General features: G+C 35.7%; 1 protein-coding gene across 9 annotated transcripts in view; it reads left to right on the top strand.

The window, feature by feature from the left end:
* The window catches only part of LOC150108568 (peptidyl-glycine alpha-amidating monooxygenase B-like), a 521418-nt gene that overhangs the window by 328401 nt on the left and 172415 nt on the right, over positions 1 to 20602 (top strand). For all 9 annotated transcript variants that reach the window (XM_090390860.1, XM_090390858.1, XM_090390856.1 and 6 more), the window contains one exon: positions 11989 to 12131. In XM_090390860.1, the coding sequence (XP_090246986.1) occupies positions 11989 to 12131 (143 nt within the window). The remainder of the gene's footprint in view (positions 1 to 11988; positions 12132 to 20602) is intronic.

The raw sequence follows: 20602 nt of genomic DNA, 5'->3' as shown, positions 1-20602 counted from the left end.
CTATATTAGAGGATAAAATCATCAAAGTTAATAAAAATCATTTGCTTAAATTTATATTTAATGTCTTAACATTTGATTGATCTACTTTTTTACAAAAAAAATTAAGTGAAGATGTTTGAATCATGCTCGACTTTTTCATCCTGTCATGCAATTTGCGATAGCTGGCGATTGCTTTATTAAGATTTTGGCAGACTTCGAAGCTGATCCATATCAGGATCTGCATCAAACAAAATTTCATTAGCATGCTCAATGCGATTAAAAACTAGCTCAATTTCTTTTGCAGTTAGTTTCATAGTCATAACATTCTCTTCTTCTTCATATGCATGCTGTTCTTCTAGTTGAAGTTCATTCTCACTTAAATGTTCTGAATGGGAATCGAGCAAGTTTCTCACAGCTTCATTATCCAGTTCATTAAATCCAAGTTCTTTTCCAATTATGCTGATTTCTTCAATAATGTTAGATATTGGATTTTGCGCACGATAAACTAATATAGGCTTGAGTTTAAAGTTGCCTTCTGTATTGCCTCCTAATAAAAGTGTAAGATGATCTTTAGATACTTTGTATCCTGGTTGAGATGCTTCAGTTTTAGCTAGGAGTTTTTGTTGGCATATGCTTCCAAAAGAGACCAATTTCGTCAATGTTGAATATTTACTAATCATTATTATCACCCTCCTGAATTTCCTTTGCAATTCTTCAGGAAACTTGGCTGCAGAATCTTTATCAGCACTAGCAGATTCTCCAGTTATTCTTACGTTATGCAGTCCAGTTTGATTTTTTTAAATGGTCAAACCATCCTAAACTCGCAGTAAAGCTTTCACATTCCTCTTGAAATTTGGTCTCCTTCAATGAGGTAAAAATATTGAGAGCTTTTTCCTGAATATTCGTTGAACTAAGAGGTATTCTTTTTTGGTTACAATCCTCAATCCGGAGTGACAGAAGATGCTCCATCTCGATCATTAAATGTCTTCTATTTTGGATAATCTGCATGCTTAAAGAAACAGTAGCACCTTTTCTTTGTATTCTTTGCTCTTATTTAATATATTCCAAACTGTAGACTTGTTGTATCCCATGTCTCGCACAATCATTGTATTACTAGCACCACTTTCATATCTCTTAATGACTTCCAGCTTTTCTGCTCACTGCAGATTGGTGACAAAAAATTTTACATAATGTAAAACAATCGTGTTAACTGATTAATCACCCGTGTAAAGTGAGAAATAGTATCATTTCACTCAATCGTGCATATGAAATTTGCATTAAGCAAGTTTTCCTGTAATCTAAGCTTTTAGCCTTTTCCTCCAGCTGGGAGGATTATCATCTAATATCTCCAGGACATATTCCAAATATTGCTAAAAGAAGTAATATTTGAATTTTTTTAAGAAAAAAAGAAAAACTAACAGTACTTAACTTTCTTTTTTGTGGCATGCATGTAAACAATTTTATGTGGTGAAAATTATTATTATTATCAACAGACCTCCATGGAATCGAGAAACTCATCATGAGCGGTCCTACTCTCACATGCACATCTCATCGCACCTCGACTTAAATGCATTCACTAACCCTGCACTCACCACACTCTGAGGCAGTACATTTCAATTACCTATCACTCTTCATGCAAAAAATCTACTCCTCGTTCTCCCCTTGTCTCCAGATGTTCTATGAAAAATCTCATCCACACTAATCTGGTAATTACCCCTTACTAACTTATATGGCTTGATCATGTCTCCCCTCTTCCTTCTATCCACCACTCTGTAATTTACATTCTCTCAATTTGTCCTCATATTCTACATTCCAAAGACCAGATACCAACTTAGTCAATTGTCTTTGGACCCTTTCCGACATCTCATGATCCTTTTGAAAACCTGGTGACTAAATCTGTGCATAGGAATCCATATGTAGCCTGATCAAAGCCTCATATAGCGGAATCAAAATGTCCTTACCTCTGTGTGTCAGTGTTCTCTGCATCATTCCCATAATCCATTGTGTTTTCCTCACAATTTTCGCAAAATGTCCATGAAATTTCAAGTCTCAATCCACCACAATCCCCAAATCTTCATCTCTTCCTCCTCCTCCAAAATATCTCCACAAATCCTATACTCTGCATTCCATCTTTGCTTCCTAAATTTTAAAACCTTTATACTTTGTAACGTAAACTGATATCCCCATCCACTTGCCCATTCAGACAGTCTAGCAAAGCTACAAAATCTGCTCTACTTCTCATAGCTCTCCCCAACTTTGCTTCATCTGCAAACAACTGTATATCACCATTTTCAATGTCATTTATATAAAAATTAAACTACAATGGCCCCAAAACAGACCCCTGGGGTACGCCAGTAGTGACTTTCCTCTTCTGGGATATCACTTCCCCACACGCAACCTGTTGATGCCTATTGGACAGCCAATCTCCAGTCCAACACACTAGTCTACTTACCAACTCCATCTGTTCCAATTTAACTACTAATTTGTCATGTGGTAATCTATCAAAAGCCTTTGCAAATATAGCATAGTATTTCTAAAACTTAGAATAATTTCAGCAAACAGCTGAACAGCTGATTGTAGATTGCAAAGAAATATTCCAAATAAAACAATATTTCCTTATTTCTTTTGTCAAAATGATAAAATGAAGTAATAGATTTTGGATATTGTCTGTGAAAAATTTCAAACCAGACAAATTTGGTAGAGTAGTTATTTATAATTCAGTTCCAAGATTACAGATGGAGGTGTGTGTGTGGGGGGGGGTGCAATTCAAAATCTTAAAAATGTGCATCAATTTTGAATGAATGTGTATAGAATATCTTTTGTATATTTTTAACATATCTACGATGGTTTAGCAGTTAATATTATAGAAATGTGCACATCCCCCCCCCCAAAAAAAAAAATCATCTATTATAATTTTAAGCAAAAGAGTTGCTGCAGAAAGATCATTGGGTATAAATTTTTTATATTAAAAAGGTAGTCTTATAATTGAAAAGCAAGTAATGCAATTTAATATCATTTGTTGTTCATAAAAACAGAAAGGCTCATTTCTAAAACTTAAGTGTGATTATCCATATAATGGTATTTTGCAAGTAAAGAAAACAAAAGTTCATATTTATTTCAATAAATGTTATTTGCAAAAAATTATAAATATTTAACAGAATGATTTTCAGCAAATAAAAATGAAAGAACATTGATCATCTTCTTCCATTGCACTTTGAAGAATAAACGACAGCAAATTTTCTGCTACTAAATAAATTCATTGCAGAGACTGATCTGTGGTCATTTCAAGTTTGATTATTTATTCTCACACATGTGAAATTCGTTTTTATTTTTGTGAAAAGACACAGTAAATTGTGCAGGTCTTTTTGTTTTATTGTCCAGATTTCACTTCCATACATTAAGACTGGTAGGGCTAATGTATTGTATACTTTTAGTCTGGTTTGTTTTTGAACTAGGTTTGGTTTAAATATAGAGTTAATTACACCTGTTATTTTTAAATATTTTGCAATTTTTATGTTTATATCTTTTTCATTTTCATATGTGATCATACATCCTAGGTAGTTAAATGAATTCACCTGTTCTAAGATCTTGTTATCTATTACTATTTTAGTTCTTGCTGGATCTTGTCCTTTGAAGGCCGTAGTTTTTGATTTTTCTGTTGATATTATCATACCATAATCTTTGGATATCTCATTTAGATCTAAAATAGCTTTCTGTAAGTTATCTTCAGAATTTGTAATTATTATTTGGTCGTCGGCAAAGAGGAGTGTGTTTAAGTTTACTGTAGGAGAAAGTTTAATTCCTTGATGTAAATTTTATTCCATTTTATTATTATTTCATTTAAGTAGATATTAAAAAGAGTTGCTGAGAGGGGACATCCCTGTCAGACCTCTTGGTTTATCTCTCTCGTATATGATAGCTCGTGATTTAATCTTATCTGTATGTGATTATTTTCATATATACTTGTGATAGCTTTTAGGATATTATTTGGTATTTGTCTTTCTTTTAATATGTTAAATAAAATGCTTCTTTTAACTTTGTCAAATGCTTTTTCAAAGTCAATAAATGCTATATGTGTTTCTAAATTGTATTCTCTTCTTTTCTCTATTATTAATTTTAGGCAAAAGGCCGGGTCTATACATGATCGTCCTTTTCTAAATCCAACAAACAGTCTCTAGGTTTAAATACCACTTGTGGAACCATGGATAATATGTGAATGTCTGTAGGTGGTAGTGAATTTTATCAACCAATATGATATTGCCACCCTGTTTACTATAAACCTTAATTGACTTTAGAAAATGTTCCATAGTTGGTCTCTAGAGCAGAGTTATCAGATTATCAGACTGCATGTACTCTGCTCCAAGTATTTCTTGTATCAAAATAATTTTTACTACAAAAAGAAAGTACAGCCATGGGCTCACCACTGCCCCCATCTCCTCCAATAGCTAATTTTTACGTGGAAGACTTTGAGCAGTGAGCTCTAGATTCAGCCAGCCTGAAACCCAAAGTCAGATATGTTGATGATATTTTCACCATTTGGCCTCACGGCCGCAAAACATTAAATACATTCCTAAGCCACTTGAACAAACATGTATCCAATTCATCATCGAAATGAAAAACAACTCTTTTCCTTTTCTAGACACACTTGTCACACGTCTTCCCCTCAGGCTGCCTCTCCTTCACTGTCTACCGCAAACCTACATACACATGCCAATACATATCTAAAAATTCATACCACCATCCAACACAAAAACTAGGGTCAGCAACACCATCAAACTCAGAGCCCTAACAATTTGCTCCAATGAACAAACTCTGAACCAGGAATTTGAAATCATTAACCAAACATTTGTAAAAAATGGCTACAATAAAAAAAAAAATACAGTTCACAGGATCCTTCATAAAAATGCCATTAAAAGCAAAAAAAATTACAAGAATACCATAGCCATATCCTACATTAGGGGCATTTCAGAAAAAATAGATAGAACACTACTTAAATACAACATTAAGACTTTAAACCCCTAGCAAAATTAAGAAATTTACTTAGCTCCTCCAAAGAACCTCTTCCATTCCTTGCCCACCCAGGGTTTACAAAATTCACCGTACCTGTAGCCTCTGTAACCTACCTTACATAGGGGAAACAGGACACACCATCCCAATCAGAAAAGATGAACACAAATGCCACATTAAATACCTCCACTATGGTAAAACAGGCCTACTAGACCACACACTTCAAAGATGCCACAGAATTGACTGGAAAGGCACTAAGTCTCTACACCGCACCAAAACCTGGTGTGAAAGAAAATTCAAAGAAACTTGTGAAATGCTAAAACATCATCCAAATCGGAACAAAAATGATGGATTAATTATTCCAAGAATGTGGAGCCATCTTCAACCCATATAGCAACCAGAATAACCCCAGACAGAAGAAAATCTCAATAGGTTAGGCTAGGATAAATGATTAACAAACATTTAGATTAATTTTACTTCTGTATAGTGCAGTGGCATGTAGTTTATATATTGTATATATGTATGTTTTCCTGATGATGATCTCAAAGAGGTTGAAACATTGATTGTTACTTGCTTAATGGTAAGTAATTATTCTAACATGTGTGTTGTGTCTCCATAAATTCTTCACTATGAATGCTTACCACCTTGTAACCTTATTAGAAAGTACTATTCCCCATAGTACTTTCTAAAAGAAAGTACTATGGGTAATATATTTAAGTTCAACTGAGTTTAGAGCTTTTATTGCATTTTTGTAGTTAATTTCCTGAAGGCATTATTATTAATAATATAGTGAAGTATTTAGAAGTTTTTATTATTAGTTTGGAGGTTTATTATTATGGGGGCTTTATGCAGCTGTCGAGATTTAATTATTATTAATGATAAAAACTCAAACTTATATGAAATAAAATTAAGTTAAGGGGATAATAAATCCCTCATTATTTTAAAGCCGGATACAAAACTCGGAAATCAAAATCTATCGAAACGATAGCTTTCTATCTCCAAGTTTTGTATCCGGCTTTAAAATAATGAGGGATTTATTATCCCCTTAACTTAGTTTACGCCGCCGGAAAAAAAAATAGCCTCTTGGCTCTTTATCATGAAATAAAATTATTAGCTGTAAAATTTTCTCCTAAGTATAATAACAACAGTGGAACACAAAATAAAATTGCAATAAAAGAATCAATTTCAGAAAGTACCACTACACCGTCACTAGGACAACAGACCTTCAGTACATATTATTTGAAAAGAAAAAAATTACAGTAATTTAATAATCAGGAATTTGCATAAAAAATTGATATAGTAATATTTTCCATAAAGGAAATAGGCCATCAGATCTGGGAAATATTTCTATATCATTTTTATGCAAATTCCTGATTATTATATTATTGTAATTTTTTTTAATAATTGGGAATTTACTGACAATCTGTTATCCTATTGATGCTGTAGTGATGCTTTTTAAAATTGATTCCTTCATTGTAGTTTTATTTTGCATTCCATTGTTGTGATTGTACTTGGGATGCCTATGATACTTATGAGAAAATTTTATTTCGCGTAAGTTTAAGTTTCTGTCTTTAATTTTCTACATATGTCAGCTTACTTACAAAAGCAGAGCTAATTATCTAAAACAGCATGTGATGGATGGGACCTAGTGTTTAAGCTACCTTGGTGAATGGACAAATCAGAAGATTTCTTCATAACATGGTAACTGTTTTACCTCTGATCAAGGAGGGTGATCATATAATCTTGACCTGGTAGGTGGAGCCTGTGAAATTTTTACAAAAAAGGGTATGTTTGAAACTGCAGAGCTGGTGATTATGACAAACTCAAGCGGCAGCTTGGAGCAGTACCATGCCATAAAAAACTGCAAAGGAAGGATGTTACCAGTGCATGGGAAATAGTTAAAGAGATTATTGAGGAGTCAATATCAGATTATGTACTTAGGAGCAGGTGAGAGTTAAATGGATAATTAGTATCATCAAGGGAGCTGTGGAGGAAATTTAAAAAGAAGTGTTTGATGGAGGGGACAGTAGGCTTATTAGTAGTACAGAGCATAGGCAAGAAGGGATGACCAACACAGTAAAGAAGACAAAATCATATTGTGAGAGGAATCCAGCAGAAATCCCAAGGAGTTCTTTCACTATGCAGCAGATAAAAAAAAAATAATTGTAGAAAGGTAACTTTAATGAATGCAGATGGTAAGGAGGTGATTGAAACAGAAAATATAATCAAATAACCACATGGTCACTTTGAAATGAATCATTCAGGTGGCATTTAGCATTGACTGATCTATGAATAAACTTAGATGAAATAGAACTGTTTAGGATATTACAGAATCTCAGCATAAATACAGTTATGGGATTGGATAGGATATTGGCCTGTGTGTTACAAGAAGACACAAGAGAATTGTATTGACCCTACTCATGAGAGGTCACAAGACCTTTAATACAAGTGCCATGTGTGGACAAGTGATTAAGGAGAAAGAAGTAATCTATGGGCAAGTTTCCTGACAAAACCGTTGCATTGCATTCATTGGGAAAAATAGCATTGCGAAGGCTGTTCTAGAGAATAGAAGTAGATGCAATGAAGGAAGATAACAAAGCATTGATTTGATATGTTTGGACTGTATATGGATGTTAACCATTGGCGTCTGTGCTTCTTTCATGATTAGAGGAAAGTGGAAAAATAGTTTCCAGTTCAACAGAGCAACACCCATGAAAGCATCTATAAAAAAGGCACAGTGCAAAAACAAAGCACCTATGAGAAAGTTACTGTAGGGAATATGTGAGAGGGAGTGGCCAACTATTACAGTGCTTCCCAAACTCATGGATGCCAAGGCCCCCTTTGGAAAAATTAAAATATTTCATGGCCCCCATCAAAAAAAAATTGTAATATAGACATATATTATTATAATATTTATTGTATTTATATTCAATTGTAATCTGTTTTATGTTTCTTATCAATACCTTTGAAATGAAACTTATATGAATAAGCATATATTTATTGATATTCATTAATCACCAAAATACGCAAGAAGCAAAATTTGTGAACCAACACCAATGTGTGATTTTTTTTCCATTAAAATATAAAAAAGAAATAATAAATAATAAAAATTAAATACGTTTCTTTTAAGATTTAAAAAAAATGTACTTAGTCTTAAAACATTTTAAATTTGGTTTCATTATTTCACAGCCCCAAACTGTGAGCTGTGCCCCCCCCCAGGGGGGGGTCGCAGCCCACAGTTTGGGAAGCGCTGAACTATTAGGCAGATTGTCTTCTTCTGCATATGGTCAGGAATTCCCTGAGAGATCTTAGATGCAAACTCCAAATGTGAGAACAATATTCTAATGTTGGTTGCATTCGAGATTTATAAAACTGGGAGTTGAGCAGGAGAGAAGTAGTATTTCCATGTAATATGCTTATGTCAGGATAAGCTGGATGTGAAAGTTAGACCAAGAAGGGGTGGTGGGAAATGATCTTTAAAGAATAACAAAACATTATCATAATTGAACAGAAGTGAAGTAGGAGCGTGCTTTCTTACAGATAAAACAGGGCTTTGTTTTTATAGCATTGAAATTTACTAAGTTGTCTTCACCCCCACTAAAGAATGATGAAAAGACTAGTGTTTAAGACATTGGTTATGGCAGATCCTAAAACTTCGATCATTTGTGTACTATAGGATTTCTGAAATAAAGAAGAGAAATGAAAAGTACTGTCAGCAGCAAAAATATGAGTTAAGATTTGAAATCAAAGAGAGAAGGTCATTGATAAAAAACAAAGAGCATGAGTGAGAGTATTTAACCCTGGAGAGGAAGCCATTCTCTATAATATTCAAAGAATGATCAGAAGGAGAAAGCTGGCAATCCAGTTAGCAGTGTTCTTGTCTAGCCTCTGTAGCTCAGTCAGTATCAACAGTACTCTTTGGTTGCAAACCTGGCATTCAAATCCTAAGATCAAAAAAAAAGGGAAAAAAATGTTTTTTTTTTTCATATGAAGGCAAGTTATCCATTTCTCGTACAGTGGTGGCTGGGTTTTCCTGCTGGAAACTCAGGTTTTTCATACCATAAAACAGACAAACTGGCTAAAAGAACAATAGCCTTATCAGCAACCTTATTCAATAAAGACTTGGAGATAAACTACATCCCTGTCTTACACCTTGATTAATTTCAATTTGTGTTAATTTGTTATTTCTAAGGGCTTCTAATGGTCAGGTAATGTGCAATATACAGCCTTTCCCTGTCAAGTCAACTCCACCTTCCCATGGCGTGACCTGCTTCTACAAACAGGCTCTGGTGCATACAGCAATCTTCGTCACCCAGTGAAATACCATCACCCAGCTTATTGGAGGTGGCATTTACTATGTTTGGTCTTCAGAGCAAGGATTCTGGTCCCCCCACACACACACCTTCTCCATGGATTGAGAATGATACCATTTAAAGCCATGCCATACATTCTTTGAGACCCATAACCTCCATTTCAAAGGTATATCAGTTAAAATGGTAATGTCCCAGGCCTGCTGTCAGTTAGTGATGAACCCAAACCTGTCTGTAATGAGTCAGGAGGCTACTTGATCAACTGGCATATAATCCCACTGCCACATACTCTGACAGGTCCTGTCTGGAGAAAGAGTCTGAGTAGTGGTATGTGGTAGGCACTGTTGAGACACATTATGGAAAGGAAATTGATCACTCTCTGTATGGATGTCATGTCCAAGAGTCTGTCTTCTCTCACTGCATGTATCCACTCTATTCTTCCATCTAACCATGAACAAACTAATGATGAACCTTGATAAACTCTTGATAAACAACGACAGTGACGTTGCAACAAAAAGGAATCTTCCTCACAAACTAATTCCAATAAAAAATACACAATGCAACCAATTACTACATACAAACCATGCAAGAATCTCCTCATTAAAAACTCACTTTCACATCTGCTTTACTAACATCGATGGCATTAACACTAAATGACATTCATCGTCACTTACAGTCATCCAGACCAGACCTGATACTCTTGACAGAAACCCAAATAGTATCTATGTCCACACTGTCATCTCTACATTACACACATTTCACAATTCCTAAAGGGTGACATCAGTACCTTTGTGAGATCAGATACAGCATGCCAGAGAGTGGCTAATTTAGAATCCCCTGCTTTAGACCCCTCCCCTGCACTCCATCAGCTCAAGGTTTCCTTGCCCTATCTAATAATATTCATCTGCTGCATTTACCATTCTCCAAATTCTGATTACTACTTAGACCTCTTCACATTCCTCTCCATGAAACTCAACTATCTGCAATCCAACCGTCCAAACAGTGAGGTCAGTTTTGACCTCAGTATCTGTAATTCCAACTGCCTTCCATTTTCAGTACCACCGATCAAGCTGCACGAGAAGCAGAAATTTTTGCCATGAGCAGTGACCTAATGCAAATCATTCATCTACCTGCACAAATTCCTGATAACCCTCTTCACATGCTGGATCTCTTTTTAACCAATTCTCCCTTCAAATACACCACAGAGGTCTGCTCCCCTCTCGGCAACTCAGACTACAATCTTGTACAAGTTTCTTCTCTCACAGAGTTCCCTTCCTCAAACCACTCCTGACCTCACGTCCTCTGGCAATACAAAGGTACCAGATGGTGGTGACCATTGCTTCAGCTCATCTGACCTGCTCTGAATGAGTCACAGAAATTATCCTCACCAGCATAAAAGCCTTCATCCCTTATTTTACTTTGAATCTTCATCTCCACTTTCCAAGCCCTGATTCAATAGAAAGTGTATCAGAGCAGTGTATCGTAGGTGGGTTGCATCAAGAACTCCAGCTTCATGCTTTGCCTATATCAAAATATACAATAAATGCAAAGCAGTTAACAGCAAATTCAAATCCAATTTTATAAAGGCCAACAGCAGAAAACCTGCCTCCTGTCCAAATGGAAGCCATGCCTCTATTCCCTTGGTAAGGCCATTGGATACAACTTCTGTTCACTTGCACCTCCACCTCTCTCATGTACACATACACACACATCTTCACCCAAAGATAAAACTGACCTCCTAGCATCACTCCTTTCCTCAAACTCCTGTATTGATGACCAAGGTAAATTGCCACCTAACATACTGGAATCCACACACCATCTGTAGTTTTTCGACAAAACAACATCAGAAAATTATTAAATAACTTTGTACACTACAAAGTTTCCTAGTCCTGATGGCATTCCTCCATTTGTTTTCAAATACAGGACAGGTGTTAACTCCAGAGCTAACACCTGTCCTGTATCATGTCTACAATCTATTATGCATAGCTGGTACATATCCTAACATGTGGAAGCAATGTCATATCCAACCTATTCCAAGAAAAGGAGGTACCATCAAACTACTGGCCAACTGCCATCACCTCAGTTCCCTCCAGAATAATGGAGAAAGACATCACTAGCCTTCTACACTTCTTCAGCCAGGTGTTCTCCCTGACTTGTTACTTGACTTATAGTAGTTATCACAGAATCGTACTTTGACTCCACCATTCCTTCCCCCCCACCCCCATCATAATATTTATGCCAGTTTTACAACCTGGCTCTGATTCAAAGGTAAGATAATGGGATATTATTGTAACTGAATCTAATATTCAGAATGCTTTTCACATTAAATATATCAGATGCACTGATGACAGTGATGATAGATGTGAATTGTTGAAAGGTATGGTAGCTCAAGGAATAATCGGTTGAATTTCAGTATGGATAATAGAGCTAAGAAGTATATTATGATATTAAGTATGAATATTGTTATAAATCTTATTGTATATTAGTTGAAAAGATTTTCAAATGAGAAATAGTAATGAAATAAATTAAAAGAACATAGATAACTGCAGCTGTCCTTAGACATGAAAGTTTATCTCTATTTAAATCATTATGAATAAAATATTTATTATGTATGTGAAAATTTTTACTTAAGAAGTATTATTTTTGCTAATTTTTAGGGATATGTAACTAATTGATATAATTTGATTAACAGGTTTTTAAGTTTTCTTCTACAGTAGTCATTCAGAATCTTATGACACTTGGAGAACGATTTGTACCTGGTAGTGATAGTCATCATTTTTGTAAGCCTACCAGTGTAGCTGTCAGTGGAATTGGAGATGTCTATGTTGCTGATGGGTTAGTTACCTGTATTTATCTCTGTATGTATAACTTTTTTTCACATGGAGGGCATACAAATACAGTAATTGACTTCACACTGAAAACTTTAGTAAATCAAATTAATTTGTATGCAAGTTTCTTAAAATATACAGTCATGGCATATGCTCAGGGCTTAAAATTTTGGTGACTCACCAGTCAGGCAGATATCTCACTAGTTGCATGCAACTACCAGTGACTAAGTGTATGTTAATGTATATTAACTACATATATATATTTGTATGGGGGGGGGAGGATTATATATTATTAGCATACTTGTATATTATTAGTATATGAGAAATGAAGCAAAAATTCATACATTTTTTGTCTATGATACATGACCATGAGCAGTAGACAGGTTCATTCAATTCATAAAATAGAAATGTGTATACAAATATATATTATAGAATAAAGAATTAATAAAAATATTTACATGCCCAGTGATGATATATGATATAGAGGTAAACAGAGCCAAGAAAACAGTTAATTTAGGTTATGTTTTAGAGTAAATATAAGAAAATTATATATGTATATATGGGTTCTTATAAACATAGAACAAAATGATATTAAAGCACATGATATAACCACAAGAAAGAACATACGTCTTCTTCTTTTAACCCTTTTTATAGCTACTTCTGGCTATAGCTATCCCTCTTCTTCTTTCCAGACCATCTTCTTTCAAGTTCTTCCCCAAAAATCTTTTACCTTCATATGGCTGCCACTCCAGTAAACCATTTGTCCATCTATTGTCCTTGAGTCTTGCAATATGTCCCTCCCATTTTCATTTCTTTTGAAATATGTTTTCTCCAATATGTAAAAATGTTGTTTTAGCTCTTTTTTTCCTTCATTTTTGATTTGATCTTTGAGTCTTATGTTTAGTAGGTATCTTTCCATTCTTCTTTCTGTTTTTTTTTTTGCATTTTATGTATTATTTCCTTTTTGATTGACCAGGTTTCTGCTCCATATGCCATAACAGGCAATACACATTGGTTTGAACAGTCTTGCTCTATTCTCATGTTTCATTTTGCTGTTCAAAAATCTCTTCAATTTTCCAAACGCTGACTATCCCATTCCTATTTTTCTTTTCACTTTTTCCATGACTCCTTGTTTCTTCATTGTTAATAATTTTCCTAAGTATGTATACTCATCTACTGTTTCAATTTCTTTATTGTTTACCTTAATAATGCTGTCTTTCATCATATCCTTTTCGGTTTGTCATTATTTTGGTTTTCTCAGAATTAATGTCTAATCCAATTTCTAGTGATTTAGTTGTTAGATCCTCTATCGTAATTCTAGTAGCAAGGCTTATACGTTGGTCATACATAACTGGTAATTAGTTTACGGAATTAAGAACGCATAAAAAGGATACTAATTAAAGGCAACTTTAATGAATAACTTCAATATTTCAGCAACGTCACGTTGCCATCTTCAGGAACATAAAAATATGGTATGTGCACACAGGCACTAACAAAAGCAAATGAGGAAGAAGACAAGAAACTAATATTGTTCCTAAAGTCCTAATGGTGCCCTCTGGCAGGCTAATTTGGTTGTCTTGGCCGTTGGGCTGAAGTTCTCATAATGTAAGTCTCCCAAATTTGGGGTAGTTTCATGCCCCCAAATTTGTTGAGGTTTGGAACGTTTTTTAGAGCTGCTGATGATTCCTTGAATAATCTTTCGTACTTAAACTTGCTGTGGTGTATTATTTTAGTTTTCTTTCAACAAATTCTATGGTGGGTATCTAAGGCATGGTCTGCCAGCCCAGAGTGGCTGTACTGGTGAAACCGGATGTAATCTTTGTGTTCTGAAATCCTGATATTTGCTGTCCTGCCTGTTTGGCCAAAGTAGGACAATTTGCAGCTGCAAGGGACCTGGTATATACCAGGTAGGTCTAGGAGAAGTGGTTGGTCTTTGGTAGAGCGGATGCCCTAACCACTGAACTAAACCACATCCTCAACACTTTCTTAGCCAATGGCTATAATAACCCCCAAAAAATACTAAAACCAGCAAACCATAACCCCCCCTCCCTCCACAATAAAGATTACACTAAATCTATTACCGAAAGTTTATTTTTCACTTGGTTAGAATATAATAAATTTAGTTTAATCCTTTATCCAAGTGTGAGCAACGAAAGTTTGCACCTGAAAGTATCTTCAGGACTGGGGGTAAGGTGGTACAACACCAGAGAAACGCGTTGCAAAGGTGGAGCAAGCAACCAACACTCCTGTCTCAGTATCTCGCATAATGCTAACCACATCTCCTTGGACAATTTGCAGCTGCAAGGGACCTGGTATATACCAGGTAGGTCTAGGAGAAGTGGTTGGTCTTTGGTAGAGCGGATGCCCTAACCACTGAACTAAACCACATCCTCAACACTTTCTTAGCCAATGGCTATAATAACCCCCAAAAAATACTAAAACCAGCAAACCATAACCCCCCTCCCTCCACAATAAAGATTACACCAAATCTATTACCGAAAGTTTATTTTTCACTTGGTTAGAATATAATAAATTTAGTTTAATCCTTTATCCAAGTGTGAGCAACGAAAGTTTGCACCTGAAAGTATCTTCAGGACTGGGGGTAAGGTGGTACAACTCCAGAGAAACGCGTTGCAAAGGTGGAGCAAGCTACCAACACTCCTGTCTCAGTATCTCGCATAATGCTAACCACATCTCCTTGCGGATATGTCTAATGTTATGCATTAAGGGAAGGGCCTCTACCCAGACTAGTTTCAACCTTTATTGAGGTCTCTTCAGTGGGAGCCAGGCCCAAGTGGAGATACCAGCCAGAAGCATTAACAGGTCATCTCTACCTATAGGAGTTGCCAATTGGTGTCCTGGTGTTGTACCACTTTACCCCCAGTCCTGGGGGTAAGGTGGTACAACACCAGGCACAAACTTTGTTTGCTCACACTTGGATAAAGGATTAAACTAAATTTATTACAAATCTATTACCATCCCCTACATCCAAGGCACTTCTGAAAAAATAACCAATATCCTCAAAAAATATGACCTGACTTCTTGTTATAGACCATATAAAAAGTTGGCATCCCTTATCCGCTCTACCAAAGACCAACCACTTCCCCTAGACCTAACTAGTGTATACCAGGTCCCTTGCAGCTGCAAATTGTCCTACTTTGGCCAAACAGGCAGGACAGCAAATATCAGGATTTCAGAACACAAAGACTACATCCGGTTTCACCAGTACAACCACTCTGGGCTGGCAGACCATGCCTTAGATACCCACCATAGAATTCGTTGGAAGAAAACTAAAATAATACACCGCAACAGTTTAAGTACGAAAGATTATTCAAGGAATCATCAGCAGTTCTAAAAAACGTTCCAAACCTCAACAAATTTGGGTGAAACTACGCCAAATTTGGGAGACATGCATTATGAGAACTTCAGCCCAGCGGCCAAGACAACCAAATTAGCCTGCCAAAGGGCACCATTAGGACTTTAGGAACAATATTAATGGTAACGTAACGTTGTCGAAATATTGAAGTTATTCATTAAAGTTGCCTTTAATTAATATCCTTTTTTATGCGTTGTTAATTCCGTAAGCTAATTTCCAGTTAGATCCTCTATCGTTTCTTTTAAATATTTCATATTGTTTGCAATAACAAGAATATCATCAGCAAATCCTAGGTTGTTTAATTTAATTCCATTAATATTGACTCCTTTATCGAACCATTCTAAATTGCTCATCATATGTTCCAGTGTTAATGTGAAGAGTTTGGAAGAAATGGTGTGTCCTTGCCTTATTCCTTGATTTATGTGAAATTAATAAAAGACTTCATCCCATCATTGAAGGCATTGATTCACCAACATACAACCTTTCAAAACATCTCGCAAAATACCTCAAATGTTTTTTGGGCAAATCTTCATCTTTTATTAATAACTCTATGGATTTTGTATCATACATTAAGGATATTACTGTTAAAGAAAATTAAATCATGGCTAGCTTTGACATTGTATCCTTGTTTACAAATGTTCCTACAGACGAAGTCCTGACACTTCTCAAAGACAAGTTATCCAAAAAAAGTGTTAGCCTTACTTACTCATTGCGTCAAGTCTGAATACTTCAGATTTGAAGACACCATTTACAAGCAAAATCATGGTCTAGCAACGGGTAATCCTTTATCTCCTGTACTTGCCAACATTTATCTGAAAGATTTTGAAGTCAAAGCTATCTCTTCCTATTTCTTAGCACTTAGAATTTGGAAACGATATGTGGACGACATTTTCCTCATTTGGAGCCACGGACGTGATTCTCTCGTGGATTTCCTTGAACATCTCAATAGTCAACATCCAAATATCAAATTCACGGCTGAGTTTGAAACTAATTGCTCCCTGCCTTTCTTAGACATGAAACTAACCCGTTCTTCTGAAAAACTTAAAATTTCGATTTACAGAAAACCTACACACACCAATAGATATCTCCATAGTCAGTCCCATCATTTCTCTCCTCAGAAACTTGGAATTATTTCTACTTTGGCACATAGAGCTCGCTCTCTTCTTGATGATCCTGACAAATTTCATAAAGAAATCAATTTTCTTACATCTACCTTCAGACTGAATGGTTATTCTCAAAAAATTACTAAAAAATTCCTTTTTAATCCTCCTAGTCACCATACTCAAGAAATGAGTAATGTTAAAGGAAATATATATCTATTCTTTCATAAGCACAGTTTCTCAAAAATAAGCCAAGGTTCTCAAAAAATATACCATTAGAACTTTATTTACTTTGCTTCCTAAGATCTGCTCCCTAGTGAGCCATCCAAAGACTAGCCATCACAATCTAAAATATCCAGGTGTGTATAAGATATGGTGTGACTGCAACATCCCTTACTTTGGCCAGACGGATAAGTCTATTGAATTGCATATGGAGGAGCACAGGAGGGACGTTGCTTACTAGAGAACACGTGCCAGTGCTTTATCCAGCCATGTCCTTTTTTTGGCCGATTTTAATGATGAAAACCATGGTCATACAATCCTTTGGGATAGATCTAACAACATTTTACGTTGCCATGACAAATTGGAGAGAAAAATTGTAGAATCTAGAGAAATCATCCTCAACCCTGTACGTTTAAATAATAATTTAAGCTATAACCTCCCAGACTGTCATTATACCATGATCAAATACTGGCACTCACGAGATGCCATATGCTCGCACTCACCCAGTGGTGTAGCTAGAGCTTTTGCCGCCCCTCTCAATACACACCAAAAATACTTCAATAAGTCAAAATGACGTATAGGGAAATAAACTAAAACTCTATGTTTATTTTTGAAGCAAAACTTTAATTTCAACATTCTAAAATGTTATTTTTCTTGCTTGTTTTTGTTAGCAAAATCGTTGATGACATTGTTGAAGTCTATTTCATAGCAATGTAGGCAATTCTTAATCAATTTTATTTAGAAAAGCTCCTCTCACAACTAACAACACTTGCAGCAATTGTGAGGAAGATTCGCTGTACTATTACAATAGTTGGAACTGAGTTCTCGAGACTGTATTTTAGAATTAACTACAAACGTTCAAAGTGTCGGCCGGGACAGATCATCCCCCCCCCTCTAGCTATACCTCTGCACTCACCCAACAATGTGATCAACAAAGGAACTACTTTGAATATGTTAACTACAACATTTTCACGTTAAATATATATAGTGACTTTCCTGTTCGCAGTTTTTTTATCTTCAGTGTTTAAGGTTTTTACTTTTATAAAAACACCTGAAGAAGGCTGTAAAAAAGCCAAAACTAGTCGTGTGATACTATTAAACCTTTTTCTTTTTTCTCGGTTTTTGTCATTAATTCTTTTTAAAAATATATGTATATATATGTATTTAGGATATTAAAAAAATGGGGAAAAAAACTAGTACTTTTTTTTTTTTGACTTTTGAAGTTTTAAAATAATATCTGAGCACTCGCATAGTACAGTTAGAAGAATGATAGGATAATGTGCCTTCAGTTTGAAAATAACTGAGTGATTCTTGTCATGATTAGTATGTAGTAAATATTCATCCATTTTCATACATACATTCATACAGAATTCATACATTCAAGCGCAAAGTCAGGGAAACTAAAGAAGCTAGTATTTAATCATTTTGCTAGGGTATATGATGCCTCTGTGACTCAATCAGTTACCACATTTGGCTGTTAACCAAAAGATTGATGACTCGAGCTCACCCTAGGGTGTTATAGTGACAATGTATTTATTAGCTCCTCTGTAGTGCAATCAGAATGATAGTACATTGTGCCCTTTGATTGGAAAAGGCCTAAGTTCAATTTTCATTGTGACAAGAGTAATCTTTATTATTATTTTTTTTTTTTCAATTGAAGATGAGTTTGCCAATCTCATGCAGAGGTACCAAGGTTTTTTCTTGTGGAAACTCAGGTTTTTTTCATCTCGCATATATACAAATCAGCCTTGAGAACACATTCAATTAACAGACAAAAAATAGTGATGTCGTGGTGGTGGGCAGCAGATGGCATTGGTGTAGGTGAGGATGGTAGTGGTAGTTTGCTGTAGTTGGTGGATTAAGTGGTGGAGATGGAGAGTTGTAGAGTAGATGTCCTCCCTCGATGAGTCTTTGGACTCCTTGGAGGTGTCATGTAATCAGTGGCGCACCCAGAGGGGGCAAAGGGGCCCTGGCCTTCCCCCCCCAAAGAAAAAGGGAAAAAAACTAGAAAATTTTCCAAAAATCTTTTCCTAATTAAAATTCATTTTTTTATTTATGTTGTGTCATGTCTTCTATTTCTATACTACTTATGAATTAGCGATCATTGCAGATGCTCAGTCATAGGTCGTATGCAATGCATAGTGTGTATTCTCAAATCGTCTACTCAACTTGCCCCCCCCCCCAAGATTAAATCCTGAGTGTGCTACTGCATGTAATAATAATAATAATATCATCTAAGTGAAGGTATTGTGTTATGACAGAAGTGACAGGGACTACTGTGAGAACAGAGGTTGAAGAATCGGAGGTATTTAGTATATTGCAGAATCTGAATGCAAATAGAGCTGCAGGGTTGGATGCGATATTGGCTTGCATTTTACAAGAATGGGTAGGGGAATTGGTGATGCCTTTGACTAGGCTGTGTAATTTAAGTCTCAGCTCTGGCAAAGTCCCAAAAGAGTGGAAGGAGGGCAAAATAATTCCATTGCATAAAGGAGGATCTAAGTCTGTGATAGCAAATTATAGACCAATTATTATCTCGGATGTAGTGGTAAAAGTACTGGAAAAGTTGGCCAAAAAAAAAGAATTCAGTGACAACTGAATTGGATGAAGGGATTGGCTACACTGTGATACTGCTGGATTTTACAATCTACATGGAATTCTGTTATGCAAACTGCAACAAATGGGAATAGTGTATTGTGTTATGACAGAAGTATTGCTGTCATAAAATGCTGTCACATATGGATAAAAGGATGGCTAATGGACTGATACCAAAAAAAGTAGTATATGGAGGAGCAGAATCCAGAAGAAAGCAGATGACTAATAGTGTGTCACAGAGCTGTGTGCTTGGACCACTTCTGTTTAATTTTTTGCATAAATGATATATGAAATTATTTGAAGGGAGATATTCAGTTGTTTGCTGATGATGCAGAGTTGGGTAATGTAATAGTTAATAAAAGGGATGTAGAGAACTTGCAGGATGATTTAAATAGACTAACAGTATGAGCAAAACATAATGGATGTCGATTTAATGTGGAAAAGTGTAACGTTGTGCATTTTGGAATGCATAGATTACAAGCTGTGTACCACATTGAGGACTGTACTCCAGGAAATTGATGAAGCCATGGATCTGGGGATAGTAGTAATAGATAGCTGAAGTTTATAGGGCATATTCTTCAATAACCAGGCTAGTTCACAGGATTAATTGGTTATTGAAGAATACACTAACAAGCAGAGATAAGAGAGTTATCATTCCTCTTTATTAAGCCCTGATACGACCACATCTGGATTACTAGTCCTGGGTTTCTTGCAGATGAAGTGGTGGAGAGGTGAGTGACTATGATGGAGTGGCCTGTGGGATGCTAAATATAAGGATAGATTAAGTGTGTTTGTAGATTGCAAAAGTTGATTAATAGGCAAAAAAGGGTGGGTATTGATAGAAACATTTAAGTTACTTAAAGGAGTTTATAGGATTGAAGCAGAGGAAATGTTTCATCACTTGGCTATTGGATGCAGATCAAGAGGTCATCAATGGAAGTTGGGTCAGAGTGTGGTTAGAAAGTACCTGAGGATTAGATTTTTTGCTTGAAGAATGGTAAAGGAATGGAATGGTTTGCCTGAGTCATTTGTGTGGATTCTATTAATGAATTCAAGGAGCAGTATGATAGATATTGTGTTGATAGTTTGGATTTCCCACAATGAGTCTTAGGACTTCATGGTTGTTCCCGTGCAATAATAATAATAAGTTATTCCTGAGCTCTGTTGGGCAGAATTTGTTGAAGT

Source organism: Typopeltis vanoorti, chromosome 3 (genome assembly GCF_054136105.1).
Source record: "Typopeltis vanoorti isolate ZY-2024b chromosome 3, IOZ_Tvanoo_1.0, whole genome shotgun sequence".
Lineage (NCBI taxonomy): Eukaryota > Metazoa > Arthropoda > Arachnida > Uropygi > Thelyphonidae > Typopeltis > Typopeltis vanoorti.
This window is presented reverse-complemented; position numbering and strand designations above follow the sequence as displayed.